The sequence below is a fragment of the Dipodomys ordii genome, unplaced genomic scaffold, assembly GCF_000151885.1.
Source record: "Dipodomys ordii isolate 6190 unplaced genomic scaffold, Dord_2.0 Scaffold125, whole genome shotgun sequence".
Classification (NCBI taxonomy): Eukaryota; Metazoa; Chordata; class Mammalia; order Rodentia; family Heteromyidae; genus Dipodomys; species Dipodomys ordii.
Window position 1 is genome coordinate 623,927 of NW_012267341.1, and position 17,096 is coordinate 641,022.

General features: G+C 44.6%; 1 protein-coding gene across 1 annotated transcript in view; it reads left to right on the plus strand.

The window, feature by feature from the left end:
- Positions 1-547: 547 nt before the first annotated feature.
- Mtch2 (mitochondrial carrier 2) overlaps positions 548-17,096 on the plus strand; it is a 27,185-nt gene continuing 10,636 nt past the window's right edge. Inside the window, exons 1-8 of the mRNA XM_013030040.1 lie at positions 548-729; positions 3,870-3,954; positions 4,108-4,214; positions 10,290-10,316; positions 10,505-10,567; positions 14,709-14,766; positions 15,087-15,138; positions 15,727-15,786. Of these exons, the coding sequence (XP_012885494.1) occupies positions 643-729; positions 3,870-3,954; positions 4,108-4,214; positions 10,290-10,316; positions 10,505-10,567; positions 14,709-14,766; positions 15,087-15,138; positions 15,727-15,786 (539 nt within the window). The 5' untranslated portion in view covers positions 548-642. The remainder of the gene's footprint in view (positions 730-3,869; positions 3,955-4,107; positions 4,215-10,289; positions 10,317-10,504; positions 10,568-14,708; positions 14,767-15,086; positions 15,139-15,726; positions 15,787-17,096) is intronic.

Consider the following 17,096-nt stretch of genomic DNA (forward strand, 5'->3'; position numbering starts at 1 on the left):
GCTTGAACTCTGGGCCTGTGCGCTGTCCCTGCGCTCTTGATCTCAAGGCAAGCGCCCTACCGCTTGAGCCACAGCGCCACTTCCGGTTTTCTGGTGGTTAAGTGGAGGTAAAAGTTTCTCGGACTTTCCTGTCCCAGGTGGCTTTGAACCGCGATCCTCAGATCTCAGCCTCCTGAGTGGCCAGGATTACAAGCGTGAGCCACCGGCGCCCGGCTCCCTTTCAATGTCCGTTCAGGCCTCCGACCTTGCCTAGGCCGTCAGGGTCACTTCCCGCCCCATTACCACTCCGAGGCGCCTGGCTCTGGACACTTCCGGTCTGCGCACGCGTAAGAGAAACTGTCGTTCCAAGTGGAGGACGCACGTTCCACCGGAAGACGCGTGCGCGTAGAATCCTCGCTCCCTCCCCGCCCCCTACCCGACCCCACCCCACTCCAGCGCTTGCTCGCGAGCGCCTGCCGTTTCTCTGGGCGGGGCAGTAGGCGGAGACTGGGCGTGTGGGGGGTGCGGCGCGCGCCGGTGCGTGCGTGCGTGCGCGCGCTCGCGCCGCGGGCGGGCCAGTGAAGCCGGCGGCCGGGGCACGTGATCGGGGACCGGCTGGGTCGCTTGGTGGCTCGATCTGTCTGTCCGTCCGCGGGTGCCATCATGGCGGACGCGGCCAGTCAAGTGCTCCTGGGCTCCGGTCTCACCATCCTGTCCCAGCCGTTCATGTACGTGAAAGTGCTCATCCAGGTATGAGTCGCCGCCATTCCCTGCCCCGCCGGCGCCCGGTGGGCTCACCCTTCCCCGCGGCGCCCGGGGCCGGCGCCAGCCTCCCCGGGCCTCCATCCGCCCGGGTGATGCCTTCCCTGCCCCGCTGGCCTTTCCCTCCCCGCGGGGACGGTTCCCACCGCCCGGCGGCCGCCGTCGCGGGCCTCCCCGAGCCCTGGCCTCCTCTCCGGGCGGCGAGGCCCGCTCCCTCTCGCGTAGCCAACTGCCACCCTTCCCTGCCCGGCCTCCTCTCAACTTTGTTGTCCCCTTCCCCGAGGCCGATCCTGGCGGGTCGCCACCCAGAGCTGCCCTCCTCACCCCTCCTCAGATGAGCCTTCCCCTCACCCTCCCTTCCCCTCCTCCCTCCCCCTGCCACCGAAAAAGACACACAAATGAAAACCCCAGTGCCAGACGGGAAGTGGTCAGTTGGAGACAAATTGGAAATGATAGGGGAGAGCTAACATTGTCTTCCTTTCCTCACTAGTTAACTGCTGCTGCTGCTCTGTTCAGAGATGTAATTCTTATTTCTATTTTTTTAGCACCCCAATACCTCCAGATACACACACACACACTCACACCCACACACAAGGAACTCATTCAGAAGTGGTAATGAAGTCCAATTTTCTGAAGCGGTCCATTGAGGCTTTCCGGCAGCAGCTCCTGTGGTGTACATGACAATGAAAATCACCTCTGTCCAACCTGGAAATCAGTTCGGCGCAGAGTTTTTCACCGATTTAAGCATGAGCACTCCACTCCCTGATGTCTAGGCTCACCTACCTCTAGTTAGTTTGTAATCTACTGTAAAATAAGCCTTAAATGGTATCTTACATCCACAGCCAAGTAGGCCAGGTTTGAGCTGATGGTACACTTTAGTCTTTTCAACTGCTTTTCTAAGTTAGCCAGTGATGAGCAAGTTCATTTTTTTAGATATTGAGCATTGATTATAATTTGTTCATTGTGCCAAGGAAGGAAAACATGTTTTAAAACTTCTATTTTCTACCTTTCTGTAAAAATTACACAAGACACAGGCAAGAGCTGTATTACTTTTTTTTTTTTTTTTTTTTTGGTGCTGGTTCTGGGACTTGAACTGTGGACCTAGGAGCTGTCCTCGGAGTTTTTTTGTTTTTTGTTTTTTTCCTCCTCAAGGCTAGCACTATTCCTTGTGAGCCACAGCTCCACTTCCAGGTTTTTGGTGGTTGATTGGAGAGTCTCATGGACTTTCCTGCCAGGGCTGGCTTTGAACCACAATCTTCAGATCCTCAGAGTTGTTAGGCTACAGGCATGAGCTACCAAAGCAATCCAGATTATTTGTTTCTGAACTAAGCTGTGTGGACTCAGATTCCATACTACTTTCAAAGCTGTTGTTGTGCTGGGAAGGTGGCTCAGTGGTAGAGCGCTTGCCTTGCATGCATGAGGCCCTGGCTTCGATTCTTCAGCACCACATAAGCAGAAAAAAGCCAGAAGTGACACTGTGGCTCAAGTGGTAGGGTGCTAGCCTTGAGCTTAAGAGCTGAGGGACAGCGCCCAGGCCCCAGAGTTCAGCTCCCACGACCGACAAAAAAAAAAAAAAAAAGCTACTGTAAATAAGTGATTTCAACCTAGAACAAAGCCTTTGATTGGAATGTACTGTGATGTCTAAAACAGAAGTGGCAAGTCTGGGGCCAGATGATGTCTGTCATGGCAGCCGGTATGAACCCACTATTCAGTAGTTCCCCAGGCAACAGATTTTTAGTGACATTCAGAGCTCTTACCTCAACAACTTGAATATCTGTTCTGATTTCACAACATGTATGTTGCCAAGTGTTCCAGAGTTTGATGAAATTCCCAAGTACTCAGTTTTTAAAATAGTTGCTCCAGAAGTGCTTTTAGGGAATTCAGGTGGGAGTTTCAACAGGTTAAAGAATTGTAACAATGGAGACTCAAAAACTGCCCTATAGAAAGTGTGTGGCTCAAATGGTAAAGCACCAGCCTTGAGCTAAAAAGCCTACCAAAGAGCTTGAGGTCCTGAGTTGAAGCTCCAGTACTGGCACCAAAGAAAAACAAAAACAAACTAAAAATCCTGAATATAGGGCTGGGTAGGTGGCTCCGTGGTAGAATGCTTACCTTGCAGGCATGAGGTCCTGGGTTCAAAATTCCTTAGTACCACATAAGCAGAAAAGGCTGGAAGTGGTGCTGTGACTCAACTGGTAGAGTGCTAGCCTTGAGCTGAAGAGCTGAGGGACAGTGCCCAGGCCCAGAGTTCAAGCCCCACGACCAAAAAAATAAATAAAAGCACTCAAAAAAAATCCTGAATATATTTTACAAATAGTAACCATTACTTTTTTTTTTTTATAAAATGGCATTCCCTAAATTGTTAATGACAGTCTGTTCATTTAACCTGAACCTAGCTTGTAATTATTTCCTAAGTGAATTTAGCTCTCCAGACATGTAATTGATGCTGGCTTAGTGGATATCTTTTTTTTTTTTTTTTTGTCGGTCATGGGGTCTGAACTCTGGGCCTGAGCACTGTCCCTCAGCTCTTCAGCTTAAGGCTAGCGCCCTACCACTTGAGCCAAAGCGCCACTTCCAGCTTTTTTTCTTTCTGCTTATGTGGTGCTGAGGAATCAAACCCAGGGCCTCATGCATGCAAGGCAAGCACTCTACCACTGAGCCACCTTCCCAGCCCTGGCTTAGTGGATATCTAAGCCTGACTGATATAGTGGTACACACTTGTAATCCCAGCACTCAGGAGGCTAAGTGAGATGGTAAATTTGAGGCCAGTCTAGGCTACACAGTTAGATTCTTTCTCAAACCTTCCCCCAAGGGGCTGGAAAAGTGGCTCAGTGGTAAAGTGCTTGCCTTGCATGCCTGAGGCCCTGGGTTCGATTCCTCAGCACCACATAAACAAAAAGAAAAAAAGCCAGAAGTGGCACTGTGGCTCAAGTGGTAGAGTGCTAGCCTTGAGCTGAGGGACAGCGCCAGAGTTCAGGCCCCACGACCGGACCAAAAAAAAAAAAAAAAACCTTCCCCCAAAACACACAAAAAAATGTATAAATCTGACTTTTTTTCTTTATTCAGGACCTTCCAACCAAGGCATTCCTGACACTATTGCATAGTTTTGATGTATTCCTTTGCTTTTCAAGGTGGGATATGAGCCTCTTCCTCCAACAATAGGACGAAATATTTTTGGGCGGCAAGTATGTCAGCTTCCTGGTCTCTTTTGTTATGGTAGGTGTCTTTGATTTGTTTGGGATTGGATGATGCAGGGGACTGTTAGGTTGAAGTTACCAAGAAAAAAATGTGTAAAAGGCAATGTTGCCTTGAAATTTCTTTGTAACCATCTCTTTGACCTATACCTTACATCTCTGACTTTGTTCTTAGCTCAGCACATTGCAAGCATCGATGGGAAGCGTGGCTTGTTCACAGGCTTAACTCCAAGACTGTGTTCAGGAGTCCTTGGAACTGTGGTCCATAGCCAAGTTTTACAGGTAAGAGAAAAATCAGTTTATCTTCCCATCTATTTGAGGTGCCTTAAATGCAACCAAACTTAATTTTGGAGAATAATTTGTTCCATTGTTGAGAACAATTTCAAAGATAGATGTATAGCTCTGATCCCTTTCTTTTCTTGGAAAACGCTCTCTCATTATTCTTCCTTGGCAAACAAGGAGTGTTTGTGCAGAAAGAAGTAATTCTCTGAGACGGTCATTTGAGTGGAAGTTAAGTAACTGCACTGATGGGATCACCTGTATAGTTGAGTTTGTTTCTCTGAGAGAAGGAAGAAGCTGATCAAAATATACCCTTTTTTTTCTGACGTTATTCTAATTTTAGGATTAGTAAAACATATTCTATTAAAAACTTTAAAAAAAAATAACAGCTGGGGATATAGTGTGGTGAGAGAGCCTGCCTAGCATATGCAGAGCTCTGGGTTCCATCACTGATACCAGAAAAAAAAATCTGATGTGTTATGTGAAGAGGAAGGAAGGTCTGGGCACTGATTTTTCTTGACTTATTTTGTGGTTATATTTGCTTTTTAATTATAATTACAACATTGTTCATTTCTGTTTTGTGTACTGTTCTACTTATGTGTTCTACTGTGTAAATTTAAAGTTAAAAAAAAAAAATACATGATCAGCCAAGCACTGGTGGCTGAGATCTGAAGATTGCGGTTCAAAGCCAGCCTGGGCAGGGAAGTCCATGAGATTCTTATCTCCAGTAACCACCAGAAAACCAGAAGTGGCCCTGTGTCTCAAAGTGGGAGAATGTTTGCCTTGAGCCTTTGAAGAAGCTGAGGGTCAGGGCCCAGTCCCTGAATTCAAGCCCCATGACCAATGAAACAAAACAAAAAAAAAATGATCAATGGCAGGGTAGCCATTACTTTTTTGTTTGTTTGTTTTGCCAGTCCTGGGGCTTGAACTCAGGGCTTGGGCTCTGTCCCTGAGGCTCTCTACTTAAGGCTAGTGCTCTACCACTTGAGCCACAGCACCACTTCTGGCCTTTTTCTGTTTATGGGGTGCTGAGGAATCAAACCCAGGGCTTCATACATGCTAGGCAAGCACTCTAAGCCACATTCCCAGCCCTAGTGGTTACTTTTGAAAGGAAAAGATTAAGAGGTAGAACTTAAGCTCTGTGCTACTCTAAGAATACATGTAAGCAAAAAAAGGGAAAAGTTTAAGGGTCTATAGAGGCCATTTGCCAGGCCAGTTACTGAATGTGTGTGTCCTACCGACCCGGGGCATAGTTCAATACAAATGCCCAGCTCTTGACAAACATTATATCCTAGTGGTAGACAAGCAGGTAACTTTTTAAAAAAAATCTGTATGTTTGAATATTTATTAAAATGTTCTTGAAAATATCAAGTCAACAATGGTAGGAGGGGACAGGATCTCAGCTCCACCCCTCTCCACAGCTTTCCTGCCCGCACCAGCTGGTAGAGGTTGGCAACATGGAGGATGGAAGTCCTCTACAGGGAAGGTGGCCTGGATGCATTAGTGTGTGTAGTCAGCCAGGGTCCCTCACAGTTTCTGACACATGCTACTCCCTTCTGACTGCCCTCCTCTAAGATGGAGGGCCAGCTGGACACTGAGCAGCCTGTCGTGCACCTGCTGCAGATCCTGGGCTGGTTGCTGGCTTGGACAAGCTATTCGGCGCCCTATTCAAAACTCCCTACCCAAAAGTCTGCAGTGACTACTCCTGATCACTCTTGGTGAAATTGCCAAAGCCTTCATGATCTTGAGTGACAAGCTGAAGGGAACAAGTAGTAGGCTCTGATTTTCACTTTCACACTCTATCAAACCTTCAGCATCTTCAGTCTCTTCCTGGATATGCGTGTCCACACGAGAACCAGGGTTAACACTTCATGCTTCTGTGCCCTGCTGGGCCAGGAAGGCTGTCCCTGACAATGCTGTCCCAGGTCTGGTAATAGAGGCACCTAGTGTGAGGTTGCTGAGCTGTTCCTGGTCCCCTGGACATGCACATGAGCAATCTTCCCGGGGGCCTCTGTGGACCCAGACTTATAAAAAGAGATGTAGGGACTGGGATGTAGCTCAGTGGCAAAGCACTTGCCTAGCAAGTGCAATGTCCTGGATTTGATCCCCAGTACCAAAAAAGAAAAAAAAATACAGTTAAGAGCTGAGAATATGGCTCAGTGGTAGAGTGCTTACCTAGCATGAATGAAGCCCTGGGTTCAATTCCCCAGCACCACATACAGAGAAAAAGCTAGAAGTGGCGCAGTTGTTCAAGTGGTAGAGTGCTAGCCTTAAGCAAAAAGCTAAATGACAGTGCCCAGACCCTGAGTTCAAGCCTGAGGACTAGCAAAAAACAAAAAAGGAAAAGAAATACAGTTAAAAAAGAGATGTAGGAGCTGAAGACAAAGAAGATGCTAATGGATGCAGGATATCAGCCCACAAATGGTCTGCAAATGGACATGTTTCAACGTAGAACCCATAGGGACTTCTGTCTATGATAAATACATGCTCTTGGCTTCTTGAGCTTTTCTGCCCCCAGTTTCAGGATACCCACATAATATGCCTTTTCATGTCCAGACACAGTGGCCCTTCCAACCCTGCCTCGAAGTTAATACACTCATACCCATTGTCCTGCCTTTGGTCACAGCCAGCTGGAAAAGTTCTGGAGTTGCTGGCACCAGTTGTCAGGAATATGTCACACAGTCTGAGTGATGAGGCTTCTGCACTAGGCGTGGGAGAGAGGTTATGGTTGTTAGCGCTCTCTGTCCCCAAGAATGAACTTGAAAGATGGGCTGGGCCCCCATAGCTCACGTGTGCAGTCCTAGCTGCTCCAGGAGGCTGAGACCTAAGAATCACTGTTGGAAGCCAGCAGGGGCAGGAAAATCCATGACAGTCTTTTTTTTTTTTTTTTTAATACTTTACTTCAATGTTTTATCCTCAGTACTCTTTTTTTTTTTTTGTCGGTCATGGGGCTTGCACTCTGGGCCTGGGGGCTGTCCCTCAGCTCTTCAGCTCAAGGCTAGCCACTTTGGCTTTTTCTGCATATGTGGTGCTGAGGAATTGAACCCAGGGCCTCATGCATGCAAGGCAAGCACTCTACCACTGAGCCACCTTCCCAACCTCCATGACAGTCTTATCTCCAATTAAGCACTAAAAAAACAGAAGTGGAGCTGTGGTTCAAGTGCTAGCATACCAACTTGAGGACAAAAGTTCAGGGGCAGTATCCAGGCATTGAGTTCAGGACCAACACACAAAAAAAGAGAGAGATGGGAATTGCAGGAAGAGAAGCTAGAAACACTGAAGAAAGAAGTTTTAAGTCTTCCATGCATATTCAGAGAAGGGAGCAGTCTGGTGTTAATAAGAGCCATGGAGATGCACAGTTGTCCTTGAGGGAAGGGAGAACCACATAAGTTCTGGCCCACACAGATGCCTCTTGCTCAGGATAACCAGACCTCCTATTTATGTTCACAATCCATGGTGTATTAGGTTATTATTTATTTATTTTTGTTGGTTATGGGGCTTGAACTCTGGGCCTGGGCGCTGTCCCTCAGCTCTTCAGCTCTACCACTTGAGCCACAGCACCACTTCTGGCTTTTTCTGTTTTATGTGGTGCTGAAGAATTGAACCCAGGGCCTCATGCATGCAAGGCAAGCACTCTACCACTGAGCCACCTTCCCAACCCCTTTTGTCTTATTTTTTTGCTAGTACTGGGGTTTGAACTCCAGGCCTCAGCATTTGGCTGGTGCTTTACCACTGACCTCCATCATTAAAATATACAGTGTCTAACTGCTGAAGGTTTGTTGTTGGTTTTTTTTTTTTACCTTAAATCATACTAGATTTTACTTTATTTTTTGCTTATGTTCTCAGTCCTCCAGAGCTCATTATTCCTCATCCTCTGGGAACCCATATGTGGCAAAGGCAAATGTCAGTAAAATGTGGATTGTCCTTCTAAAAAATACAAATGAACTGTGAATAGTAGCACTCAGGAGGCTGAAGCAGGAAGATTATAAGAGTTCAAGGCTACCCTGGGCTATATAGCAAGACCCTGTCTCAAAACAGCCAAGCAACAGTGGCTCACACCTGTCATCTAGCTATGCAGGAGGCTGAGATCTGAGGCAGGAAAGTCAGATTCATATCTCCAGTTAACCACCAAAAAGCCAGAAGTGGAGCTATGGCTCAAGTGGTAGAGCAAATCAGCTAAGGAACAGTGCCCAGGCCCTGAGTTTGATCCCTAGTAACAGCACCAAAAAACCCCAAAACATCAACATTCATTTGTTTCTTTGAACCAGCTTTTTAACTTTTTTTTTTTTTGGGTCCGGTCATGGGGCCTAAACTCTGGGCCTGGGCTCTGTCCCTCAGCTCTTCAGCTCAAGGCTAGTGTTCTACCACTTGAGCCACAGCGCCACTTCTGGCTTTTTTCTTTTTGCTTATGTGGTGCTGAGGAATCGAACCCAGGGCCTCAGGCATGCAAGGCAAGCGCTCTACCACTGAGCCACCTTCCCAGCCCCAGCAAATTATAATCTTACAAATTTAAATCAATATAAAAATTTGCCAAGTGTTAGGGGCTCAGGCCCTAGTTATATTTCCTCTTCCATTATAGGCTGGACTTGGTGGTAATCACATTCTCTTCTCTGGAAGAGGAGGATATCTTGCTTGTCTTAGGAACCGATCCAAAAGGAAAATTGAAGGGGTTTTGGCTATCCAAACTTTGCACTGGCTCTGCTTTTTTATGCAGTGAAGAGAGAGTCTTGCCCTAATTTGATATTTGTTCTGCTTTTTCCACAAGAGACTATTTTTCCCAGGCTGTTCTTACCAACTCTTATTTCCTGTTCAATATACATGGTTAGCAAATAATGTTCTAGGATTACATTTTTCTTCCTTTGTTGGAGGTGGCTTTGTTGTGGTTTATTTGTGGGATCTTGGCTCTGCTAAAGAGGCACTCTGTCATGCATCTACATCTTTCCCTTTTCTTCCATTGATTGATTGATTGATTGATTTTGTCAGTCCTGGGGCTTGAACTCAGGGCCTGGGTACTGTCCCTGAGCTTCTTTTTGCTCAAGGCTAGCAGTCTGCCACTTGAGAGCCACAGTGCCACTTCTGGCTTCTTCTGTTTGTGTGGTACTGAGGAACCAAACCCAGGGCTTTATGTATGCTAAGCAAGCACTCTACCACTAAGCCACATTCCCAGCCTCTTTTCTTCATTTTAAATAAGAGGTTTTTTTGGGGGGGTCCAGTCGTGGGCCTGAACTCGGCCTGGGCGCTGTCTCTCAGCTCTTCAGCTCAAGGCTAGCGCTCTACCACTTGAGCCACAGTGCCACTTCCAGCTTTTTTTTTCTTTTTGCTTATGTGGTGCTGAGGAATCAAACCCAGGGCTTCATGCATGCAACGTAAGCACTCTACTACTGAGCCACTTTCCCAGCCCCAAATGAGAGTTTTTATGAGTATTTGCTTACTCCTGTTGTCGACTATTTTTGAACTTTGCAATAAAATCTCAGAGACAGGTGGGTATGAGTGGCTCATGCCTACAATCCAAACTACTCAGGCAGCTGAGATCTGAGGATCATAGTTTTAAGAAACAAGGACCATGATAGTCTTACCTCTAAGTGGAGCTGTGGCCCAAGTGGTAGAGCATCAGCCTTCAGCAAAAAAGCTAAGGGAGGGATACCCACGCCAGAATTCCTCTCTCTTCACAAAGCCTGTTCCCACTTATACTTCTGCTTTCTGCCTTTTGCTTCTAAATAAACTTACTCTTCCTATTTAAAAAAAAAATGGTAGCACCCAAGTACTGAGTTTTAAGCTCCAGTATGGTGCACACACATGCATGCACACATATATATACAACCACACAGGAAAAATCCCGACTTTTATTTCCAATTGATTATTTAGAAATAGAAACAAGTGGGAAGGCTGGAGACTCAAGTAGCAGACCACTTGACTGCCAAGCACAGGGCCTGAGTTAAGACCCATGTGCTCCCCGAAGATATTACAGATTTGCAGGAAAAAATTCAGCAGTTTTCTGCCAAAAGAGTGTTGGGTTTTTTTTCCTCCCATATAATACGTAATATCCCTAACAATCCTTTCTTCTGGTTTCTTTTGTAGCACTATCAGGACCTGGACAAACCTGAGGTACGTTGAAGATGATTTCTAGGCATGAGTTCCTTTCTTTTGCAAAGTTACTACTATTTGGACCTCTTTAGGAAAAGCCAGATACTTTCTTTTTCATTGCAGTGGCGTGTTGGCTTATAAGGTAGCCACCAATTGGAACAGTTCAATTTAAACACACCAAAATCTTTTTCTTTGATTTTTACTTCTAGGATTCAGGAATTGGAAGTTTTCATAGAGAAGGCTCATGTTCCTTTGACCGAGTTATCAAAGAGGTAAGAAATGTATTCTTTATTATTTTCCTGGTGTTAGAACTGTGGACCCCTGATTAGGAGACCTGTATTTCCATGTATGAACTTTGAACTGGACTTTTTTGCCAAGTGTGGTAGCACATGCCTGCAATCACAGCACTCAGGATAGCATTCCAGCTTTTAGGCTGCAGAGGCAGACCAGACTGGGATACATAGTGAAATCCTGTCTTAAAAAAAAAAATCAAGCCAGGTGCCAGTGGCTGAGATCTGAGTGGCCAGAAGACTGAGATCTGAGGATTATGGTTTGGAATCGGCCTAACCAGACAAATCCTTGAGACACTTATCTGCAATTAACTGGCAGAAATCCAGAAATGAAGGCATTGTGCAAGTAGCAAAAGCACCAACTATAAGCAAAAAAGCAGCAAGAGCTGAAGGCCCTGAGTTCAAACCCTAGTACTGGCTTAATTAATTAATTATGAGGCTTTTCTATGTGCATAACCTGTCAGAGAGGAGCAGTCCTTGCTGTTTGGAGTAAATAAGTCCAATTCAGAGAAACTCATTTTGCCCATTTAACCTTTAAAACAGAAGAGGTTTTTACTAAAGGTTGTGTTTTTGTTTTTTATTTAATTGTTTTATCATATGGGAGATTAAAGCCAAGATCTTTCACTTGGTAGGCAAATAATTTACCACTTGAGCTATCTATGCCTTTAGGTTTAAAAACCTTAAGCACAGAAGTGTTAGAAGAGCAGCCAGGCTTTTTACACATTAGATATTTTTCCAGAAACAATTTCTTTTTTGGGGGGGGGTCCTGGTCGTGGGGTCTGAACTCGGGGCCTGGGTGCTGTCCCTCAGCTCTTCAGCTCAAGGCTAGCGCTCTACCACTTGAGCCACTGTGCCACTTCTGGCTTTTTTCTTTTTGCTTATGTGGTGCTGAGGAATCGAACCCAGGACCCTCATGCATGCAAGGCAAGCGCTCTACCACTGAGCCACCTTCCCAGCCCCCAGAAACACTTTCTTTTTATTGTAACTCTTTAATAATTTCCTTACTCATCCCTCTGCACGGCCATCTTCTGCAGTTTTCAGAACCACCCTTGAACTAGGGTGTGGCTCAGTAGTAGAATACTTTCTTAGTGGGCACAAGGGTTTGAGTTCCATCCGGACTCACTATTCCCAGAACCACTCTTAGTCTTCACATTTTATACCTTTGTGTGTTCACACACATGTAGGTACAAAGTTCATTAAAAAGTAGAGATACAGGGGTTGGAGGTATGGCTTAGTTTGTAGAGTGCTAACCCATGAGCCAAAGCAGCAGGTACTAAGGTACTAACTGGTCTTGGGCCTGAAAAAAAAGAAAAGTAGGGATACAAAGCTGGGCTTAGTGACATGCATCTGCTGCTAGTCCTAGCTATTCAGGAAACTGAAGCAAAATGATCACTGGAAACCAGGTGCCGCCAGTGGCCCACACCTGTATTTCTAGCTGCTCAGGAGGCTGAGATCTGAGGATCACAGATCAAAGCCAGCCTAGGCAGGAAAGTCTATGAGACTCCTTTATCTCCAATAAATACACTTCTCAGAAAAAGCCAGAAGTGATGCTGTAGCTCAGTGGCAAAGTGCTAGTCTTGAGCAAAAGAAGCTCAGGGTCACCAACGGGGTGGTGTTCAAGTCCCATGACAGGCAAAAAAAAGATTACTTGAAGCCACTGGTGGCTCACACCTGTAATCCTAGCTACTCAGGAAGCTGAGATCTGAGGATCACATTCAAAGCCAGCCTGGGCAGGAAACTCTGTGAGACTTTTATTTCCAATTACTCAAAAATTGGAAGTGGAGCTGTGGCTTAAAGTGGTAGAGCGCTAGCACTTGAACAAAAGAGCTCAGGGACGGCTCCCAGGCCCTGAGTTCACATCCCATGACCAAACACTTGAGCCCAGGAGATTGAGGTCAACCTGAGCATTGAGACTTGGTCTCCAGCCTCTTACCCCCTCAAAAAGAATAGAAGCACAGATATAGTAATATTAATTTTTTTATTTTATCTTTTTTTTGGTAGTCGTGGGGCTTGAACTTGGCCTGGGTACTGTCCCTGAGCTCTTCAGCTCAAGGTGAGTGCTCTCCCACTTGAGCCACAACACCACTACCAGTTTTCTGGTGGTCAGTTGGAGATGAGTCTTGCAGACTTTCCTGCTTGGGCTGGCTTTGACCATGATCCTCAGATCTCAGCCTCCTGAGTAGGATTACAGACCTGAGCCAAGAGTGCCTGGCTTTAAGTGTGTGTATGTCTGTGTCTGTGTGTGTCTGTGTCTGTGTGTGTGTCCCAGTTCTAGTGTTTGAATTCAGAACCTGGGTACTGTCCCTTAGCTTTTTCCTCAAGACTGGCTCTGTACCACTTGAGCCTCAGCGGCACTTGGGGTTTTTTGGTGATCAGTTGGAGATAAGAGCCTCATGGACTTTTCTGTCTTGGCTGGCTTTGAACTTTGACACTCAGATGCCTCCTGAGAGTAGGTAGGATTACAGGTGTGAGCCACCTACACCTGACTTGTGTTTTAATTTCAGTTAGCCCATCCTGTTTCACAGTATCCTCTCAGAGTTACCATTAGTATGGGTGTGAGAAGTTTCTTAACTGATAGGCTACAGTGTTTAACTACAATCTGAATGTCAGCTACATTTGCAACCCCAGTACCTGCTTTTTAAAATCACAACCCAGTGTTGTGATTTAATTTTTCTTATTTCCTCTTTACAGAGTCCTAGACTAGTAAAATAAACTAGGGCCAGCACAGCAACTCTAAAGCCTGCTTAGATACAAAGTTGTGCTCTCAAATCAGAATTGTTTTATTCTTCCTAAAATGTTGGGACAGTTTACATAGAGCAGGGCATTTGACCTCAGCATCAGAATCTCTGAAATCACTCACAGTGAGGGAGCAATTTAAAAATCTATATACAAACACAGTTTGATTCAGCTGGTGATTCTGTTTCTTAGCTTTTTTGTTGTATGTGTGAAATTGAGAAAATGACAGAAATCTCCTTTGTAAAAAGGTTTCAGAAGGTAAGAGGTGGCAGGGGCTGGGAGGGTGGCTCTTGCCTTGCATGCATGAGGCCCTGGGTTCAATTCCTCAGCACCACATAAACAGAAAAAGCCAGAAGTGGTGCTCTGGCTCAAGTGGTAGAGCACTAGCCTTGACACCTGAGGGACAGTGCCCAGGCCTAGAGTTCAGGCCCCACGACCGACCAAATAAAATTAAGAGATGACAAACACAAATTCACCCTGACTACAACCCTGAGGTGACTACTGGTAACATATTGAAGTGTGTTTATGGAAAAGCATTTCCCACAGATTAGGATGAAGTCAGACACCCATTGTTCACACCTATAATCTTAGTTTCTGAGGAGACTGAAATCTGGAGAATCCCAGTTTGGAGCCTGGGTGAAGCCAATATAGACAGAAAAATCCCAAGAGATTCAAACTCTAAATTAAGCAGCAAAAAACTGGGCTGTAAGCATAGATCAAGTGACAACACACAAACTAAGAAAGTCTGAGTTCAAACTCGGAACTGGAAAAAAAAAATAAAAGGTTAGGATAATACTGTTGATATTGGTCTTTGTAACCTGCTATCTGAATCTGAATATTATTTTACAAAATTGTCTGTGTCTTTGACAGTTACAAGGTTTAGTTGTGCATTGAGGTTTTTGTTTTTTTTTTTGCTTACGTGGTGCTGAGGAATTGAACCCAGGGCCTCAGGCATGCAAGGCAAGCGCTCTACCACTGAGACACCTTCCCAGCCCAAGTTTTTTTTTAAAAAAACAAAACGGGGAACAATATTACATTGTGTCCCATTCAAGCTCTTCTTCCTGACACCAAATCAGGAGGTCTGTGGCCACCAATATCCACACACATTCCTTCTCATAGGAATTGTTTTTTTCTTTTGTCTGTTGTGAGGCCTGAACCCTGGGCCTGGGCACTGTCCCTCAGCTCTTTAGCTCAAGGCTAGCACTCTACCACTTGAGCCACAGCACCACTTCCGACTTTTTCTGCTTATGTGGTGCTGAGGAATCGAACCCAGGGCCTCATGCATGCAAGGCAAGCACTCTGCCACTGAGCCACTTTCCCAGCCCCTCTCATAGGAATTTGAATGTCATTTATTTAGATTTCAGAAATGTGTGTTGCTTGTTCCTAGACAACTCGAGAGATGATCGCTCGTTCTGCTGCTACCCTCATTACACATCCCTTCCATGGTATGTTTGCAGTTGATAACTGGATATAATTTGTTTTCTTTTATAACTTGATCTCTCCTGGCCACTTAGATGAGCAAATGTGAAAGTTGACTGAAGTGCTTTGCCTGCATGGTTTCTGTGTGCTTGTTTTGGCTTTTCTCCAGTTTTTCCAAATAGCCAGTGTTTTTAGGGCTATCAAAATATACTTTTTTTTTTATTGTGAAAATACTGTACAGAGGGGTTACAATTACATGGGCAAGATAATGAGTACATTTCTTATCAAGCAGTGTAGCCTTCTCCTCAAAATACACTTTTAAGATCTTTTTCTCTGTGTTCTACAGTGATCACTCTGAGATCTATGATACAATTCATTGGCAGAGAATCGAAGTACTGGTAAGTGGCTTGTTTTTAAATACGGATAACTGTTGAAACAAAATAGTAAATTATTACTACGTTATATTTTCATGAATCTTAGCATTTACAGAACAAGTTTATGCATGATGTATCATTTGATCTGCACCAAAACAAAAGAACATAAAAAAATAAGTCCAGGTGGGGTTGGTCTGCCCACAACCACAGATGAAATTGCACAGCCACTGAATCCAAGTTCAGCTTGAACTCTGTATACTCCATCCTTAGAAGTTAATTTCTTCACTTTCTTTGAATTTAACTATCTTTTGTGTGAGAGGCTGCTAGGATAATGTAAAGGATGCTGGAGGGCATAAATTAGACAGTGTCAAAGTGGTTACTGAAATTACTTTTTTTTTTTAATTTTATTTTATTTTATTTGTGAACATACTGTACAGAGGGGTTACAATTACATGGGCAGGATAATGCGTACATTTCTTACCAAGCATTGCAGCCTCCTCCTTTGGTTTACCCCTCACATCCCTTCCCAGCCTCCCCCCTTCCCCCTGAAATTACTTTTTTATAGCACCCAAATGATTTTAATGTATTTTTCTTTTCCTTCTATGTGTTTAGTGGACTCTGTGACTCCATATTAACCATCTATCGGGAAGAGGGCATACTGGGATTTTTTGCGTGAGTAAAATGTTGATTTATCTGTATGTGAGTAGAAAATGAGTAATTCTTGGGGGAAATGTCCTCTCTGGGTTTATTACATTTTAAGCTCCTTTTAGAACCCTCTGACTTAAAGTTACTGTCAAGATCCCAAACCTTTGCTTTCCTACATATATAAAGTGTTTTGGGGGGATTTTTTGGCAGTACTAGGGTTTAAAGTCAGTATCTTTCACTAGGTAGACAGGTACTGTACCACTTGAACCACAGTCCTCAGTTCTAAAAATTTTAGAAATGAGTTGGTCGGTTAGTTTTTGTTTTGCTAGTCCTGGCTTGAACTGAGGCCCTAGACACCGTTCCTGAGTTTTTTCAGCTCAAAACTAGTGCTGTACTTGACACAGCTCCTCTTCTGGCTTTTTTTGACAATTCATTGGAGATAAGAGTCTCATAGGCTTTTCTGCCGAGGCTGGCTTTGAACCTCAATCTCCTTAGATCTTCGCCTCCTGACTAGCTAGAATTACAGGTGTGAGCCACCAGTGCCTGGCATTTTATTTGTTGTTGTTTTTTAATCAATAAGTTAATTTGAAGTTTTCTCATCGTAAGTTCCCAATTGCATAATGAAAAAAGTTGATTTTTGAAAAATGGGGAAATTATGATGTGTATTTTCCTCATTCTAAGAGACCGTATTTTGCAGTGTTTGAATTTATGTTAGTAGAATTTAACTCATACATTCATTCTACTAGCAAAGACTTTGTGTTATTATTAAGCACATGGTCCTTTTCACTTTTCAGAGAGTATCTACTTAATCTTATTTTTGAATGCCTGTATAGTGCCTTGAACTCTGGTCCTAGGCACTGTCCCTTAGCACATTTTGCTCAAGCACTCTACAACTTGAGCCACAGATTACTTACAGCTTTTTGGTAGTCCATTGGAGATAAGGCTTTCCTGCCTGGGCTGGCTTCAAACCTCAGTCCTCAGATCTCAGCCTCCTGAGATCTAGGATTACAGATGTAAGCCACTGGCACCAACTGGAAACATGTTTTTGATATCTTTCATCTATATCTATTTGGAACATCCTCACTTGGTAATTTTTCTCATTTTCTTCCCTGCCAAGTTTGAATAGCAAATGGCCTAGTGAACACATATGTTGCAGGCACCTCTTTCCTTGTTATTGCTAGTAAGAAGGACTGTTGGCCAAATTCAGAGGGGTATGTAGCCAACTTGTATTTTAATTTATTATTATTTTTTTTGGTCGATTGTGGGGCTTGAACTCTGGGCCTGGGCGCTGTCCCTCAGCTCTTCAGCTCAAGGCAAGCGCTCTACCACTTGAGCTA